The sequence below is a fragment of the Bombus bifarius genome, unplaced genomic scaffold (assembly GCF_011952205.1).
Source record: "Bombus bifarius isolate JDL3187 unplaced genomic scaffold, Bbif_JDL3187 scf7180000008285, whole genome shotgun sequence".
Taxonomy (NCBI): domain Eukaryota; kingdom Metazoa; phylum Arthropoda; class Insecta; order Hymenoptera; family Apidae; genus Bombus; species Bombus bifarius.
Genome location: NW_022884568.1, coordinates 16,362 through 36,634, shown reverse-complemented (window position 1 = coordinate 36,634; position 20,273 = coordinate 16,362). Strand labels below are relative to the sequence as shown.

The window sequence follows — 20,273 nt, the reverse complement described above, 5'->3', positions numbered from 1 at the left end:
CCATGTTGGACGTGGGTCAAGATCGAATCCAAGTAGAATGTAGAAGAGAATATATATCAGGAATTCTGCTTTTGAATAAAACGGATAGAACCGGTAGTTTGTTAGATACGTTTCGTTACAATCCCATGGAGGCAATTTTGAAACATAACAGGGATAGCGATGTCTAGCTCACGTAACATTTCCATACAATGCACTACGCGAACTTTCAACCTTTGATACTCATTAATCGCGAAGGAAAGTCACTAAACGGAATATATTTACTATCATTGAAAATATCATAACTATGGTTTTATTCTTAGTAAAGACACAATAGCCCGTTCGCTGAACCACTTGCTCGATTATAGTTCGTCGATAGAAACGAATTCACGCCATTAATGCAGGGTTAAGAAGTTATTACGTGCTATTATATACAACTTCATGAGGATTGCGGGGGATTTCGGGTGGCTTTCGAGGATTTACCAGTCTCTTTCGGGGGCAGATGCTTCGAGCGTGCAACATCGGAACGGAACTCCCCTTTCTCTTTAACCCGAGGAGTCAAGGAGAGGGAGAGAGAGAAAGAGGATGGCGAAACGGTGTAGCAGGGTAAGGATAGAGATGGAAAAGAGAGAAAGAAGATCGGAGAACGCGGATGTTGGAAAGGGAGGGAGAATCGCAGGGAACTATTTCGTTGAGCTGTAGACACAATACGGGACTCGCTCCACGGCCATTGTACGCCCTTCAGAGGAGCACAATGGCTGGAAAAGGTGTATCCTGATATTCCGCCACCTCTCGAGAGGCTGTAATATACCCCGGGACCGTGCTGTACTTGCCGCTTCTCGGTGTAGTACGGTGTGATTCTTGAACAAAAGCTACGGAGGAGGAAGCGGGGTTTACCGTTTCTCCCGCCAGTGTTATCTTTCACGGCGGGCTTAATTATTTTTTTCTGCTTTCTTACCGCGATATGACCCCCGCTCGTACCAATCGACGCAGTTTACCTCGTCATTTACCTCGTCGAATTTTTCCCTCTCTAGCTCTTTCTTTCCTTCCGCTCCCTCCTCTGTATCTCCTCGGCGAAGACGAATCGTTTCTCGAACGAATAACAACGAGAGGAACGTTCGACGTCTAGAAGTAATTCGTTGTAAATTCGCGCTTCGCCGTGTCGCAAGAAACACGCTTCCTTCTATGACGAATAATCGGAGGAATATTCGATCTCTACGAGTAATTTCCTGCTTCATCATTCATCGTGTCGAAAGAAAGGAACGTTTCTTCTCTGAAGAATAATCGGAAGAAGAATCGACATTCGGGGAACAGTACAACGTAACTGAAGAAGGGTTCGAAGAATAATTGAAGCTGAATGATTGTAAATGAAAACATTATTACGTACTTCTCTTTTAGAAAAGAGATAACCCGAAGATGAACTTCACGCGGACGAAAAACTGCAACTACGTTCCACCCTCACGAAAGAAACAAAATGTCTCTCTTCTGACGAATAATCGATGAAATAACCAATGGATCTCGACTTCCAGCGCTAACTCGATGTAAACGAAGAAATAATACTCTCATTTGTTACGTATATCCCAGAGTCGATTCTTCAGAATCGTACGAATGATAGTAAGGCCTTCCTGGATCCGCAAGGGTGTGTCGAGAGCTATGTCTCCACGTTAGGAAGTCAGGTATAGTTTAGATTAAAGCAGAGCACCGTGGTACGGTACCCTAGTACCGCATCGTAGTCAGTTTGATGAAGTGTTCCCTTGGTCGGTACCAGGGACGAGTATATTATTATATCTGGGGACGTAGTTCGCATTGTCAAACAGCAGCTGCCCGTTTCGTACACACAACTATATTAACTGTGACACCCTACAACCACCGTGAAACTACTCACTTGTATTCTACGTGTCTCCGTGTACATGTTAACGCGTATACACATAGCTAGCCAAAAGCGTGTTTGCGTGTTTGTTTGCGATGGCTGGAGTACTAGCAACAAAAGCCGCTCTCCCAACAATGATACCGGCGAGTCAACAGTCACGAGGATCCTCTAAGCACAATGTAACACACGATTTATAATATATCGTCTCGGAACGACACCTCTCACCCCTCGACACGCAGCGAAGAGGACACAGTTCTATCTACAAGCCATTATGCGTTTCGAGGGCATCTAGATTTATGCGAGAGTCGTCGAATCCTATAGAGTTGTCGATCCTTCAAATTCTTCCGGTATTTGGTCCCGGTCATTTGCATTTCGATGCAAATTTTAAGGTTCGCGTTACGCCACGATGATCTTCACGACACTGGAAAGCCCCGGATGGCTTGTCGTTGTCGGTTAAGTCTTTTCGTCAACAATGACGTCAAGTGGGACACTTTAATCCCCATTTTTCTAGTTATTAGACCCCATTTACATTCATTTTCTGATGGAAATTTGCGTTGGTTGGATCATGGTTGCTGTTACGAAACGATGCGATTCCTATTATCGTGCGAATAATACGTTCGATGCTTTCTTTTTTCCACAGACGAGCATTCTTAGTCTATGTTTGTAAGTTTCGTTCGGTTTATCGGACATCTAAATTTTACATTTACGTAAGATGCTACAGTGTTTCGGCATTACTAAATATTTAGTATGAACTGATTTTAATGAATGAACCATTGAATAAAGAGAAACATACGTGAGAGGTATGGAGATGTCAATAAGACGTAGAAGGCAGAAGAGATACAAAGCGTACAATGTATCATTGAAACATCTATTATTTTAACGAGCGATGCATTGAAAAAATAGAAAAAAAAGTTACTTGAAAAATTACATAAAAGATCGTCTTATATCTTGACTTATTGAAATGCATTGAAACGTTTGATTACGTTACGAAACGATTGATATTACGTTAATAAATAAATAAATAATTTTTAATAAGAAGAAAAACGTCTACTGCTAAGCAATATAAATACTTTGGTGTACACTATCTCGTTTGTAAGAGATCATAGATGGCAAAATCTGAGTTGAAGTACGCGAATCGTAGTAGAGTGAGTTGCCATTTTGTTCCACGCTCGATCACGAGGCATATTACGCCGCGTGCAATAATATTCGATTAAACTTCTCCGTGATTACTTCATTGGAGATAGCCGATTAATCTTCGAATATTCGATGGTTCATTAACTGTCAATCATCGGGCGTCATCGGGTTATTAAACGGCTGTATCGGCGAGTCATCGTCGGTCAACGCGCAAATGCCGTCCTTTCCTCGTTAGCGATATCGTAGCGTTGTAATAGTTTTCGTGTTAGTCATGATGGCATTGTTCCATCGCAATGAAATTCAACCGAATGTTTTCACCGTGGGATATTAAATCGGAGTTGCGAGCTCCGTTGACGGTTTCCTTAATTACTCGCGTCATAAAAGTTTCTTTAACTTCGTCCATTCCGCTTTCCATTTCACCTTCGCGTGTCCGCCTTTATCTATTCGAGATACGATCGTTCGTACAGAGAGGCAACTGTCAATTAAGCAACCGAAATAGGATTTCGAAACACTCGGACGCAGACTCGAGGCATAGAGCATTCAGTCTTCAAGTAAAAATGTACGATTTAATCGTTTGTCTATTAGCCTGGTTCATTTTGATGTAATGCTATTGTAATAGTTAATTGGTGGCATCCTGTACTTGGTTTTTATTGTTTTGACCGTTCTAATATAAACGATCCTGTTGTATAATGTATTATATAAAAGTAAAGTTTGAAATAATAATATAATTTTGCTTATATGAATCTGTTGGGGGATGAACGATTTATACGACTAAAGTTCCTAACATCTATAAATCTTGGTTCATACAATGGAAGTTCACGTTCAAACAAACAGATGCGATCGACAGTAGTTTATTTAATAAGACACTAACTACAATTTCCTTCAAGTATATGAATTCGTATAAACGAAATTCTGTCGCATAACAAAACTGTAACACGACACTGGATCATTTCCGATCTTCGAGGATTAAACAACAGGGACATGACCCATTTCTTAAAGAAGTCATTATATTAGGTTTCTTATATTAGGCAAATCAGGTTTCTACTGCAATTTCATCACAAATTCCATATCAATTATGTTTCCGCAAAGAAAAAGTAAAATTATTCGATAAATCGTACATGTTCTTCGTGCAAAATCACGTGCATGCGTGGGCGATTGCCGCCACGGCAATGACGATAGTCGTCCGGTAGGAGGATTTTGACGGTACAGTGGCCGAATAACTTTAGTATTCCAGCTCTCGGCCAAGAACAAAAGGGGCGAAGCATTATGGGCTGGCAGAGTAGGCGGCCATCCGGTTTCATTGCGGTTCCGTCTGTCCTCTGACGTTTCCACGGCAACCTGGATTGCGTATCTCGGCCGGCGGCCTGGTCCTCTTCGTCGTTGTCTTCGTTGTTGTGGTCGTGGCCGCCGTCGTCGACGTTCAACCCCTGAATTCGTCTTTCTCTCTCTATTTCTCTTTCTCTATGCTACGCAGCATCGTTTCCCTTGGTTCGACGCCGGGGACACGAAGGATACCGTAATTGTAACTTCATTTGAGGCTAATTTCGACCGAGGGGGGCTATGATGAAACGCGGTAATAATTGCGTTATCCAGACAAAGGACGGTTATGGATACGCGCCGCCGCCACCGCCGCAGCTCTCAACGTGGAGCATCATCCCCGGATCCTCCGACCAACCCCGAGGGTGCTCCCGCTTTACGTAGGAGGGGTCTATCCGCGCTCTGTCGCTCGTTCTGCAAATATGGCTGCTTCAACGAAACTTCACCGCGCCACGGTGCACCATATTGTTTCCTTCCGACCGCGTGTCCCGCGCTTAATCGTCATATCGCACGAGATTTCACCTTTGACTCGGTGCCAATTTTAATTCTCAGTAATTGTAATTTTTCTCTTAATTTTTACTTTGATATCAAAGTCAACCAAATATTATTTTAATTCCACTCTTCTTCGAAAAGTAAAGAATTGACACAAGACAGCGATAGTGGATATATCTCGGAAGCAAGATCTCCTGATTTTATCAATTTTGTCTGTGCTTCAAAGTCAATTAAAAATCTAACTTTCCCAAAAAGTAAAAGATTTATAGAAAAAGTCATATATCCCGGTGTCGTGAGAAAAGGGACCAAAGGAAAGATGCTTCGCTTCCTTACCGAAATCCTATAGCGTGCGGCGACTCGTCAGCTACAAAGAGGGAAGACGATTCCTCCCACGGAGTCGATGGAATGGTAAATAAGGCAGTCGGTGGGCAGGCGTTATTTATGGCGATGTAATTTAATAAGCGAAAGATGAACAAGGGAGATACCGGTGACGCGGAGCGGAAAGTCGAAAGTGGCATGAAAGTAGCAGCCATCCTATTGGCCACCCTTGTCTCTGGAGTCACGATGTATAGCCGGCCATATGGCTCCGCGGCGTTCGCTGCTCCTGCGCCAAGCTGCGAGGTTTCCGGGGGTGCGAAATGATATGGAAGTAATGGAGAGCAAGGCGCAGAGCCTGGTGCCTCCTCCACGGGAGATTGACCCGGCACGATAGGAGAAAAAGGAGAGCGCTTGCTACACGTTCGCGATGACAGATTGATACAATTCCATCGAGAGATTCCAAGCGACAGATTTCCTACCAACTGTTGTTGCCTATGCTGGTCATTACGTCGAATTAAAGTTACGGAGGTGGAGAATGATAAATCGACCCTGACGATCAACGATTCCGATTTCGTTTCAAAATTTATTCTTCAACCTGTTAGCTCGTGTGTTAATAGCGGAGACATTAACTTCGATTCTAGATTTGGACTTTAGTAATAAGTTTAAGTAAAATGAAATAATTTTGATGTGAAATTAGTTCAAGAGACGTTCAGTATCAAAATTGTTCTGTTACAAAAGACAGAAATTATTTTGTTTTCCAACATATAGCCTTCGCGTGTTTCTGGTATTATATTAATTATTATTATATTTCTGTTATTATAGCCATTCTATTATTATATCAATAGATATTTGTTCTGCAGCTCGGACAATTTGGCATCAGAAGATTTAAAATACGTCTGAATATAAAGCTAACGTATAGAAACGTGACGAATGAAGTTGTCATTGGCTAACAGGTTAAGAGGTAGGTTCGATGAAAGTAATGTTCACGAATGAAATAACAGGAAGTCGAGGGAGTCATCCTCCCTTAGGCCGATACTATCGACTCTGTGGAAGCCGCAAGAAAGGGCGAACGCGAGAGGCACACGCGAGACCGTGACGTCTCGGGGGTTGCGTCGAGGAAACGAGAAGAAGGAGGCTGTGAAGCCGGCGTAAAGCTCTCGGGCGAACCTCGCTCCTTATCGATCTGCCCCTGAGACTTCCTCCGCGGCCGAAAGGAGGAAGGCGTTCGGGGAGAAACGTAAAGAGAAACGCGAGAGATAGAGAAGCAGAGAGTCGAGCCTCTACACGTTCGATTTCGTGTACGTGTGTGTTAGATAGACCTCAACTGAGAGCCGGCTACTCGAGCGTGACTCCGCAGCCGAAGCTGAGCCTATCAATATTTCCTCCCGAAATCCGCCGTTGTACCATCGCAGCAATTTCTCTTTTCTTACTTCCCATTCAATCCAACCCTTCGTGATATTTTTCTTCTTACAATGTTTATTACAAAACGAATTGCTCTTCGTGTTTCTTTGCTACCAATTTACTAGGAGTTTCATTCGTGTAAGAACTTTCATTAACACTAGAACTACTTAGTCGTGGGTTTTCTATGTTCGTAATTATTAAGATCACGTAGGTGCTTTTCACAAAATTAATATTGTTCCTTGTGAAGGTGCAAATATGATTATTTTTAATGTTTATCACACCGCTTTAATCGTAATAATTTACGTAGGAAATATTTCGGTTATATTCGACAAGTGAAGGATGGTACTAGGCCGAGAATAAAATGGATGAATAGAAGGGAAAAAGAAAAATTGCCCGATTTATTCAGCGTTGTTGACAACGCAGTACGAATAAAAAGGATACGCTGTTTGAAACGATTAGAGAACCACTGTCATTTTCATTTTTGCCACTCCTTGTACCTATATATCTTTTTTAAAAGTCTGTCTGAAACATACCTCTATCATAATAAAGCCTATACAAGTTCGCGTTTTTAGCCTTAGAATGAAAATATTAGATGATACGATAGAACCGTTCATAATATTAATTTACTTAATACATTTATACAAACATAATACAAACTGAAGAAATCCAATATATTAATTTCGATAAAAACAGTGATTTAATTCACGCATGTCTCTTTGAGGAAGACAGTGTCATTAGTAGAAATTGGAAAATTAAAGAGTAACAGGGTGGTGAATAAAGGAAAGAATGAAAAGAAAAGAGGGAAGGTTGTTCGGTCGATTCAGCAAAGTAGAAACAAGGCTCGAACTGTTACCGTCCAATCTTGGCCGCGTTTTTCGCCTGTTTTTCCGCGCCCCTAGATCCCGGGTTGATACTCAGGATATATATCTGTTATTTTTCGCGAAAGCCACTCCATTATTTCGCTCTCCTCGGCCGTTGGTTTTTTACCGCGGTGGCCAACGTCCCGGTTCCTTTCTCTTCGTTTCTCCGTGTCTCTCGTTCGCGGCCGGTCTCATTCCGAAGTGCCCCGGCAAAAGCAGGACAATACATTATATTAGCCGTATCATTATTTCTCCGTACGAAAGCTAGCTCGAAGCTAGAAAAACCGAGACACGGTCATAATGGGAGAAATCCCAGCGTTACTCGCTACCCTCATATTCTACTGTTTTCTCCCTTCGACCAGAGAAATCTTGCTTTGGAACCGCTTGTGTGTTTCACCAGTTTTGACTTTTTCTAAACGAATTCTTCTGGAACATCCTCCATCGATGTGTCTTATCACTTTTCTAGTCATTCCTCTATGATATCGAAACATTCAGAATAGTCAAAAAAAGAATTTGCACGCTCTTAAGGAAATTTTGGAAATTTACCGCGATGCATTTCTGGGCTTGTACATTTCATTTTGATCGCTTTGGTACAAGTTTCATATTTACAGCGTTAACTGCTCAATTTTTTCGCCTTATAAAGAAACTGTAATTCCTAGACATCTACTTTTCTATAATACCGAGAGTCTCTGAATGAAATATCCATAAAAAGTCAAAGTTAATTTTAAGAAACTAACATTCCTGCGCTACTGAATCAAATACGCAAGTATTTCTCGACATTGGAATTAGCCGAGTTTTTATAGCTTCCCAGAATTTCATCACAGAAACCCTTTCACAGGAAAACCATTTCTTCTCGTACAAATTCCCATAATTTTGCAAAATGCTTAAAAGTCATTAACGTTCGTTTCTACGTATGAAAATCGATTTCTCGGTCGATCCTCGAGCGCGATCAATCGGCGTAAACAATCACTTAAGGGCATCCGTGGAGCACGTTTTCCGTTCCGTGCATTTCAGGTAGCAAAGCATCGGGCGCGTTTCTATCCATTGCTCGGCGAGCGGAAATACATTTACCTACACGTAGACACCGGCGGAAGGTTGCGGGCTCGGTGTACGTGAGTTGGTGAAGGTAGGTTAGATAGGTGCATATAGATAGCGAAAGGTGGGTAGGTAAGTATCCGCGGGGTAAGTTTTTCCAGGCGATCTGCTCTCCGGATTCAGATCAATACCCGCCATCTGGGCCTTGGGTCGGGGATACGGACAAGGAGGAAAAGGAGAAGTTTCGATGGAGAGAAGACGGAGTGTTAGACAGAGATAGAACGAGGAGTGGAGAAGGTGGAGGAGTCACTCGAGCAACAAGCCACCGCGCCGCACCCTCCGCTGCAATCCTAGACACATCGAAAACCTCGGCCAGAAAGCAATTCCTGTACCTACATACGCCCACGTTTCACGCTATCGTGGCTATCACGACACCATCCACGTTCTCCTCGTCGGAAGAATGGGAAATATGCGCGCGCGACCAAACTTCGCTCTGCAGATGATATTTAGCTCGAAATTCTTGTAAATTGGCTGCCGAAAGAATGTGGCGGAAAATTATCGTATTTTAGAAACTTTATTTTAGAAACTCGTATTCGTATATACGTGGTAATAAATTTTCTAGAGTTTATCTTCGAGAATTGTAAATATACAGTATACAGTCAATCATAAAAGTCTTGTAAAATCGTCATTTTACAAAAAGGCTATCTTTATTGAAATAAAATGGTACGGAACTTTCGTTGCAAAATTAACCTGTTTTCTACCAAGACGATTGGATTGCTTTATTATTTCCTTATCTGTTAAGAAATAAACATGACGTTATGCGACGCTGTGTACTTGTTCTCTCCAAATAACGTGTGTATACTATTCGAGATGTACAGTACAGTGGATGAAGACTTTTGCGAGTACAATGTCTCTTAACAGTGGTGTAAATGCTGGCGAATATTAGATATAGTTAGGAGACAACGTTTCGAACAAGATGAATCAAATCAAAATTCCTCTTCTGGAGGAATTGAAACTGAAAATCAAGATCCCCCAAGCTGACCAAAGTCTCGTAAGTTCAACTCCGTCGTCAGCAGACATCTAAATATCCCTGAGTACCACTTCCGCCTAATGCGGGCCAACTAATTTGCGTGCGTTTCCATTAACGCTGGTGGCTGCCGGAAATCGCGTTAGTGGATTTCACTTGTGCCAACCAATTCGATCCGCATTACGCTCGATTACATTATCAGACCGGCGGCGTGTTCGAAAGTGGCGCAGGGTGAAGAAACGATGAAGTAGTAGATGCGTACAGGGGTCGTCGGATGAAGCGGGAGATAAGGTCTTAAGTAGCGACTGATTAAATCTCGGGACATATGTGTGCCGATCAATGGTACCCCAGTGGTCTCTCTTCGTTCGCTTCTCTCTTTCTTTTCCGCGTACTTCACCGTGCTGGCTTTTCTGTTGCTCGAAAAGGGGATCCACTCGCTCAGTTTGCGCGGTGCTGATACGCTGTAATGCCGTCTCATGGGAGCTCACTCCCCGTTCCATAGGGCATCCCTTTACCCGTGGATACTCGTGTTCCTAGCCACGCCACCTCTCCCCACCCCCTGGTTGCTCGATCTATTGGGCGACGTAAAAACACTTGAATTAATCGGCCCCATTCCCGAAGGAACCTGCGAAAGGTCAATAGGATCGGGGTGACGGACCAGCTCTCTGCACACGCTTATCTCGATGCACGGGACGTGGGGATGATTCTTCCTCGTCTCCGAGGATAACTAATCGCTCCCATTGCCGCTCGCATCAAGCATATGCTCTGTTCGCACGCCCTTCTCGCTTTCTTCAATCGTTTTCCACGATAAATTTCGTGTCTCCACGAGTATCCGTTCATCTATTTTGAGATGACGAAGAATCGGTTTGATCTTGATTCGGACGAACTTTGTTTGTGAACGATGAAAGGGGAATCTTTGTCAGCACTTTTGCGAGGATCGTAGAAGGTATCTATTTAATTTTGCAAAGACTCGATTCTCGTGCTAATATGTAAGTATATTACGTAGATTATGGAATTTTTGTGCGAATTTGTAGATTTATGAAACTGTTATTAAATGTTATAACAAGTAGCTACCCTATTTTCGATATTCTATATATCTGTGCATCTTTGAATTCTCCATGAACGAATAAACGTTCCAGTCAATTTATAAGGAACGTACGATCGAAGAAGTTATTTGCTCGTTCGTTGTCTTGAAATAATTAGCGACATCTAATGCTAGTTATTACATTCCCCGCGACTAATAAAGTAAGTTTCTGCAGGTCAATTATTTACAACTTTGAGAAGAGGAAAATTTCTTATATCTATTTCAATTAGAACGATAATTCATAAGATGTAATCATTTGATGATTTGATGATGTAATCATCATTTGAAATCGAAGTCTTCAACTTTTCATCCTTGTCTTTATTAAACAATCTTATAGTTTTATAATTAACCGAAAGTTTGTAGTTTTATAGTTTCGTAGATCTCGGTCAGATTACTGGATTTTGTATTAATTGGTCAGTTTTGATTAATCTGACGGGAAAATTTGGACTCACCGATTGATCGAGGAGACGGATGGCACGTTGTCTTGCGAGCAAATGCCTTCAGCAAGCAATCGATCCCTGATCTCCCACGCGAACATTGTCGGATTGTCCCTCTTGTAGTTAGCGATCGCTTCGACCACCGGTGGAGTTGCAACCTTCGGTTTCGAGCCACCTATCACACCAGCCTTGAAGCTGCCGGTTTCATAATACCTGCGAACAAAAAGAAAAAAGAAACCAACTCGATGGATCTATGTCGCGATTCTATTACATTCCTACGTCTACGTGACTTTTCAAAATCGTTAACGCTAACCGTCTACTATTTCCATCACCTTTAGAAATCTCCATAACCAACCAGAAATTCGATCCTACTACACTTCCAGAAACTATTGTAAGAATGTCAGGTTGCGAGCAGATTTTTAAGAACAGAAAATAAAGAGAATATTTAAAAGTAACGTAGTAAGTAAACTGCGGATTCTTATGCAATTTTACATCTTTTTGAACATAACCAAAGTAATGGAATTTAAATAGGAACTTGTTTTAGTCACCAATTATTTGTGTTATAAATATTATAACAAATACTTTGACGAATTAAATATTACATACAATCTACACATTTCTGCATTTTAAATTTCCCATAATTGCGTAAGCATTCACGGTCTAACAATGAAGAATGATTTTTACTTGGTTATCTTTGAACCCTCGCTCTTGACGTCTCTATAAGAAATTCTTTCTTTTTTAAATTCTCTTAATTCTTCAACGACTGATACAAAACTCTCACTCCTTTCGATCATACCCATTTAAAGATTTCATACGCATGACACAGATTCTTATCACATACGGCTACATTTTTACAGGACACCGTACGTTCTAATTTACTCGTACGCTAATTTTCCAAAATTAGCACAAATATTCACCAAATTCCCAGTACGTATCTTTCGTCATTCGCACAAATTCTCACTGCCACGTAATCTTCAAACCACGATATCGAAAGAGACTGCACCCCATCCCAATTTTTTCCGATCGAATGGAATCAAAGGGAGCGAGAATGGAGAAAGAGAGAAACGGCTGGTTTTTCCCGCGACGTGCGGCCAATGCCGGAATAACGAATCGCCGTCCAGCGGCGCGTCAACGACCGGCTGTTTTAAAACAAACGGCTTCTGCCTCTACCCTGTGTTTCTCCCTCTTCTTTCCCTCCATTGAGCCCTCCCGGCGCGTGTATGCGCGTGCGATGGTCAATCGCGATTGGCCCGCCGTGAACGCGCCCTTTGTGCCTAATTAGTTAAATAATATCTTCGCTGGTGCTTAAATTCAATTACGGGAGAAAGCCCGCAATAATGGTCCGCTTGTGGGCCGCCTTGATGGATGTGGGTCCGCCGCCGGCGTCGACTCATGCTCGTTCAAACTGTCGGCCAATTTTGTGCCTCTCTCATTCTCCCTTCGTCTCTTTCTACCTTTTTCCTCTTCCATCGCTCGTTTTAAAAACAAAAAAAAAAAAGAAAAAGAAAAAGAAAAATAGAAATAAAAAAATAAAAAAACATTGACCGGTGAAATTCAACGGTGTCGTTGTCAATTTTCAATGTGTTTCTTTTGAGCGTGATACATTTGAGCTCGAGTATGGTGTCGGTTGACGTACACGCGGCTCGTTAAAGCGTGAGAAGTTGATTCGAACTGGCTCGATCGACGCGACGACTGTCGCTGTCAATTCCACGGAGGAATTAGCGATTTACGGGGAAACCGGTGTTGTCAGGTAGCGATGTCAGTTATGGAGTATGTGATAGTCGAAGAGAAAGCGGTCATAATCGGTCGAGGGAAAGCTCGAAACCGATCCGCCACTGTTGGCAGATTATCGGGGATCGTTGCTTCGATCGAGATCCGTTACGAGGAAATAACGAAATGATAGATTCTCTATATTATTTTGTACGTATCGGTTTGTATAATAATATCGTTCACGTTTCTTTAAGAGAAAGGAATCTTCTTATGTGTATAAGGTCTGCTTAATCAACGATGTACACATTGTCTTGTTGTATCATCTTGTATGATATTGTATCAGGTTGTATGACCTTGCAAATGGATTGACTATCTTCCTAGCGCATATTCTGCAAATTTGGAATGAATACAGTTTTCTGAATATTCACGTATCAACACTATTTATTTATCTATCTATACGTTCCTCTATATACGTAATGTGTACAGATTTAAATAATACAATTATAAGCAATGTTTATTCATATCATCACTTGTCATATGTTTATTTACTGTCAATACAAGTAAGTTTTCTTTAATTGTTACGACCGATCGCGGAGAGACGCGGTCGCGAGGAAAACGCGTCAGCGAGAGGCGTAAATTCTCGCTACGATTCGGTGAATCGACGCCGCGAAGTAGTCGTTCCCCTGTTTCGGTTAAGATAACAGAGGTGGTTGAATGAATATGACACAGTATAGTAAGTTATATTTCACCGTTTATTCCACAACTTATAACGAGGATAGTTACACTGGTGCGTATGTACGAGATGAGTGAGTGACTGATCTGCGGGTGTGTATACCCGCTCGAAGGATGTTGACCGTTCGAAGGATGTAGAATCAGTGTTTCTTGGGAGACGATGCTGTCTCGGAGGAAGGCTAAGGATCAGTCTCTAGCGCACGGGACCATCGGATTTGTTGGTGACGATTTTGGCTAAGAGAGTGAGGGAAATAGGCTTCGTTGTTAATTGGTTAAACGAAGGTTGGTGGATTAGGAAGGGTCTTAGCTGCCCTTGATAGAAAGTTGTTATTAGGAAGCATCGTACGTGGAAAAATCCAACTTTCCCTTGCCAAGCCGTAGTAAACAATAGTCTTTAGAAACTGATTTAGAAAAGGACATTTGTTGGGTCTGAAGGACCTTAACGAGCAAATTACTCGGGTTTATAACGGGTACTTAGGCTATTGAGGGTACGCCGTACGGAAGAGCGGACATCATTTGTCCGTCTGGCCCGCGGTGTGTGACCTGGGCCAGGCAGAGAGTCGCGCGGCGTAACATTAATATTTCTCGAAAGATAACGGTAAGAGACGAACAAACTTACAATCATATTCGATTCTATAATATTCGATAGGGGGCAACCACTTGTATCGCACGTTAAATCGTGTCACGATGGTTCAACAATGTATCATTCGGCAATATTCACCCCGAACAAAAAATGATCGCGAACCTGTTACAGTCGAAAGCGTCGGAGGGGTCTTTTAAACGGTTGGGGCCATTTCGCCCCGTTTCGAAATTATTACGATTATATCTGGCGTAAAACCCCATTCCAGGTCCACATGGCGATGCTCACTCATCCCTACCGTCAAATGCCCATTACGTTGCGCAATTACAATTTTTTAAATTGACCAAGCTATGACCATTCGCCCTATTCCCATTAATTTTGGTTTTCAGTTTAATCGTTGATAGTTCAATTTTTCTTTTTTTTTCTTTTAGATCTCTTTCGTGTAACACTATCAGGTTGTTGGAGAGAAGATCGTGTCAGGGATGTTTGGGTAAGTTTAACCTCCCAGAAATTTTGAAAATTTCCGTGTATTACGAGCTTTATGTAGACTAAAGTCAATTAATTCTTTTATGTTACTAAACTATATTCGGGAGAACATTTTGGCTACGTTTAATTTCCTATTAATCGTATTTAAAGAAATATATTATTACAAATTATACATGTTGTAAGGAATTCGTGTTTTTATAACCAGCTAAAATTGGCCGAATAAAATTAACTGCAGAGAAGTTAGTCATTATTGAAGAAACGTTTCTCAAAAATGTTTTAAGAAGCCGCTTTATGCATCCGTTATGATAGACGTTTCTCCGTCAAACGAGGGTTGGCGCGAACTTTTCAACGCTGTCTCCGTGAACCATCACCTAGCCAGGAACCGGCGTTTCCGTTTCGTTTGTACATGTGCGTCGAAATTGTCGCGATTCCGCGAAAATCCGGGGCACACGATGTCGCGACGTATCAGTGGCGCGTGACTGCGTAAAGCTTCGGTGTTAACAGCGTCTCGTCGCCGAGGTCTACGACCGTTTTCACCGCAGTTTCGCTAGAAAAAGTGACTATAAACTTTGCACCTTGTAAAGTTACAAGCGTACGAATAGTAGAAATAGGAAGTCCAAGTTAGACGTCGTTTGAAACATGACGTTCGTGTCTTTGGAAATGTAGAAGAAATATTTGGAAATACGTAATTTAGAATTATCGAATCTATTACAATAAGGAATTTAGATGTAACATTTCACAAATTTATAAATATCTCATCGTTGAAAAGTAGAGAAATATTAAAATGATTTTTATTCTTTACTTTCTCTAGACAATTATTTTCAATGCCTTTCGCGTGGATTAGAAACTTTAGCGTTAATCGTAACTTCTTTATTCCTGACGAAACACAGCCAGAAAAATAGGAATTTCAGCTGCGGTTTCTAAATTTTAATTTACCAGGCGTAGATTCAGAAAAAGCGAGAAGTGCCAGCGAAAAAGTAGCAATTGCTCCATCCTGGTTGACTTAATTTATTCTTACTTGGTGTTTTTGAATAAGCGATTAGGAAATCGATTGCGAAACAACGGCCGTTGAACCGCGTTTTCTTTTCAAGTTTGATTCACACGTCGCTCGCCACCGCGACTTATCGATCTGATCGGCTGTAAATCCATTGAAAAATAAATGCACTACTCGACGTTAATATAGCTGTTAATTTCTGTTCATAACACATTGCCGTTAATACGGTTGCGCAATAAATCGTTTCGACATCGCGCGTTTGATTAAAATCGTCCTGGATTTACGATTAATCGCGGACCCACAGGCAATTTCGTCTGAATAAATTTCGCTAATTTTCTGCGTCGAACTCGGCCACATGGGAAAATTTCTCTAATGATCCTGTCGGTGTTCCAGGAACGAACATTTTCACGTTTACTTATTGTTTATAAAAGCGCGAATTGCCACCGATTCTTAAGTAGAATGGATATCTAGTGGTCAAACGTCAAACATCACTGATGATCACGTACTCCTACGTGTAAAATATTTGAAAAATTTACAATGCAAATATCATACGAATATATCTGTTCCAAAAAACAAGATAAACGCAGGTTTGTTATAAATTTAACTTTTTACAGATAATTATAGCAAGAACATAGAAATTTTTCTATGAAAGTGTAAGTTAGCTCACAATTTTCTCAGGTCAAGGATTGCATACTGCGAAATTCTTGTTTATTATTTCCTCGATAGAAATTTCCTTACTGAGAATGCTTCTAAAATTCATCGGACGTTATTCTAAAGATCCCTTTCGTCCCAAAAGATACCTATCAACACGAGTGATTTCACATTTCCGAACGCATCGAGGGTAATAAACTGTTCAAATTCGCTTCGCATGAAATCCAAAGAAAAAAGATAGGCAAATCCAAGGGATGGTAACTTGAGAAGCAATAAAGTAGTAAATAATCCAGCCGGCCTATTACACATATACAGGGCATATACGTGAAAGAGCTGGCTATATACGACAATGATATTCTACCGGCGGGGACGTATGACATTCGGGCCATCAAAACGGCACGAGGCCACCCGTTATGTAACGCGGGGCGGAGGGTGGAAAAAACATGGAAACCGCATATCGTCGCACCCGCTGGCACCCCCCACCGCGGCCGGAACAGGGGTGGTTCCTTCCTTCCGGCGTCGCAGTTTTCGTCCCCGGGTTCGTTCGCCTCGTGCTCCTAACAGCGTCTTTAATTAAATCACTCCCGAACCAGTATTGGTCTACCTTTTTTCCTCGCCTCCTCGTGCACCCTATTCTCTCCTTTCTGTCTTTCCCTCGACCATCGCATCTTTTTCTTCGTTTCGGGTATCTTTGGCCACTTCGAACGCATGGGAACTACAGCGTTACGTCTGCCATGGAAAATTTGATCCTCCACTAAATCATTTGCGCCATCGCGTCTCTTGTCTTTCGTCTCGAATTAACGAACTAGACATTCATCCAGCTGGTACGGCTTCCTTTTTTTTTACAAGAGAATCTTTATGATGATTTTTAATCGAAGTCTAGCTATTGGCGCTGCCTGATTATTTGATATGTTGTTAGTTGCGTTTCTCCGAAGAGAAACTTCTTTCGAAGAATTAATAGTATCAACGATGTATAAATGAAATCTGTCGTTAACAATATCATAACCCAAAGAATTTCAAAGAATTGTTATCTAGACATTTGTCCAACAAGATCGAAGAAAAACGTGTATTATCCTCAAAACGCAAATGAATTCCTACTCAATTATTGCAATTCTACGAAATTAAGTCTCCTTCCACCAACAAAAAATTCTGATCAATTTGCAACATACCTATTCAGAATCTAACTTGTCGAACAAGCTGCAAAGAAACCAATCTTCCGTCAACTACCATTCAAACTTGTCATTCGTTCTTTCAACACGTAGTTCTTCATTCATCAACCAGTCGGTCGTAGAAGAATCATGCATCGATGCAGTGACAGGAGGATGGACGAATCGATGGAGGAAATCGCCGAAGCGCCAAACGACGGTAGAGCAAAAAGCAAGTCTGTTGCCGTCGGGACACCACGGGGGTTGCGGTTGTAACGGATACGACGGAGGTCTGGATGGCGCCGGAACGGTGTCGGTACTCACCTCGACAGTATCTTGGATACACAGCCGTGAGATACCCTGAGTTGTCTGGAAATGTCGCACGGTCGGACGCCGCTGTGCGCTAGCTCGACGATCCTCTGCCTGACTACATCCGGTAGGGGCCTTCCGTTCACGAAGACGCCGCCGAGCTGGTTAACTCCGCCGTGGCCTGGAAAATGGAAATCGATAATGCATTAGCTCGAGAGGATACCGTTTTACGAAACGTCCAGGTCGAACTTCCGCGATTGGAGAAAGATCGCGACCGACCTTAGCATTAAAGATCGATTTTACTTTTACACTTTGGATTACTAACTGTTTCCTTCTTACGATTTGAGCTTCTTCTTAGCTGCTCTTAAAATTTCTTCCAGTGTTGGATCGGAGATGGTATAAATTCGTCGTGCAACGAAATATTTGTAGCTTTATGATCTAAAAATCACTTGTTACTTCATGGATCAGTCGAATAACTCCTAATGAATGTCGAATTGATAGTGTATCGATAGCGTTAAAATATGATTTCTGTCTGTGTACAACGATGGAATCTCATAGAATATTGTTAATAGGCTTCATTTAGTTTTATCGATTTTGAATATACTGAAACGAACGGTTTTTGCTCTTGACTTATTTATATCGTGCTTTATTAACGGACTCGCATATGTCGATCAAATATTTCTCGCTACTTTTAATAAATGCTATACGTACATTTATATACTCTGTTCGATCCTCTGATCCAATCATTCTACATAGGGGCAAACACTAGACACAATATATACTAAAACCTCGTATTTCAGTGACCCATTCTTGTATGAAAACATTTTCTGTTCCCCAATTCCCCTTCGAACGAGTGCATTTGCTAATAATGGAAGCAACGTGTGCCAGAACATTCGATTTTCCATCCCACACGCTACTGTTCGTTCTCTTCGCGAGACGACTTTATTTTCGCGCATTACGGTCTCCTAACGCGTTAACTTCGATCTAATATCGTAATGGAGGGTCCTGGACCGCGACATATGTCCCCGTGTACGTGCCAGCGCACCGATGATTTGATGATCAGCGCTGTTTCTAACCCCTAACATCGACGAACCAGGCCTGTTCGGTTATAGTGCGCGACGGGACCGCGCGATTCGTCCCCTTGCTTATGCTGCTTCTTTTTGCCCGGTCAATCGACTTCCTCTGGCAAACATGTTGATGCAGATCAGACTGAATTGTCAGGGGAAAGAAATAGTCGTGATAATGGCCGACATTCGATTTAACGTGCTCCAGTAACGCAGTAGAGTATAACAAGTCTGATACGAATCTTCTTGTTGTCGTGTCCGTGCGCGACTGGACTATTCTACTGGAAAATTAATTCTAGATTTGCCTGATCGTCCAACTTTCACGAGACACGGAAGATCGAAGTTTTTCGAATTCTTATGTACGTATTCGTATATTTGAAAATTAACTTTTTAATCGTTTTAATTACTTAAATTCGGTTTTTCACTATTATGTATTTTACACACGTGAAAGTTAATTTTTAGGTTGTGTCGGAAAGTAATACGGACTACGGAAGTATTTAAAGAAATTGTAAAATATGAAGGGGCACATATTCTTAGCTACATTGCGTGTAATAAATTAGCTTGATACACGGAGTGTCAGCTCTACCATTAACACTGCCGTTTAGATTTGTACATTTTGTCGAGAGTGGCTAAGTGCTATCGCTTATTTTAACATACCACGTTGTTATCTGCAAATGTAATATATAGTTTATCAAAAAACAAAATTCCCTGAATATACATACATTTTATAATACGTTTAGTACTTCCCACTTTTATTACGACAGTAACCAAAAACATCTAAAATTGTGCGAATGTAACTGCTTGACTGCTTGAAATGTTACAATCAATCGACAGTCAATTTGCTAATAGCTTCAGAAACCTCGAGATCTATGAACTCCAGAAACTCTATCGAACCCTAAATCGTCAACTTCCCAATCCTCAACCGTACTCGCTAAAGCCAACAAAATTACCATTTTCACTTTCATACAAATTAAAACTGCATCGAAACTCTCCATTGTAAATTCCTCAGAAAGCAGACAAGACTAAAACCTCTGCGAAACGAAGTCTCTGTTTCCCCATACCAAGGACCACGCGTTCCACGTAGCCAAACAATCGCGGCTAATTACCGCGATGATCCGGCCATTCCGATGAGAAGCATCATTGTTGGCGAAACGAGGCGCTCCGCGACGCGTGAACCACCGATTCTCCTTTTTTCCTCCATTCCCCCATAACTGATACGATCACGACGCAGCAAGACAATGAAGGGATCCGCGATCATTACTAGAAACGATACGCGCTTTCCGGTCGCAAATCAATTCGCTTTCGCGTTTATGGTCGCATCCCCGCGGCGTGGCCGGTAGTCAGGGGGATAGTCGCGCTTGGAATGATGGTGGCGCGGGGCAAAAGCACCATGACCACCCTACGCGGCGCACACACGCCGTCACGCCTGCTGACCACAACTATACGAGGGCCCTGGATTCGAGAGCCGTGGACCACCCCCGGAGGTCAAATCCAGGGCTACCAGTGCTACGAATTGTCGTGCCGTTGCTCTCTCGCAGCAACCGCGTCACCGACGCTTATTATTGTCCCCAAGCTGCGTTCCTATCCTGAATCTCCGTCTATGCGCTACCGTGCAGTCTCGTTTCGTTAGCTCTACTAGCATGCTTGTTAA

The 20,273-nt window shown here is 42.0% G+C and overlaps 1 protein-coding gene across 6 annotated transcripts in view; it reads right to left on the bottom strand.

The window, feature by feature from the left end:
• Nucleotides 1–20,273, bottom strand: part of LOC117212170 (paired box protein Pax-8-like) — a 54,588-nt gene that overhangs the window by 20,864 nt on the left and 13,451 nt on the right. For all 6 annotated transcript variants that reach the window (XM_033456689.1, XM_033456690.1, XM_033456692.1 and 3 more), the window contains exons 2-3: nucleotides 17,574–17,739; nucleotides 10,967–11,164 (exon numbers count right to left, since the gene is read on the bottom strand). In XM_033456689.1, coding sequence (XP_033312580.1) covers nucleotides 10,967–11,164; nucleotides 17,574–17,739 — 364 coding nt within the window. The remainder of the gene's footprint in view (nucleotides 1–10,966; nucleotides 11,165–17,573; nucleotides 17,740–20,273) is intronic.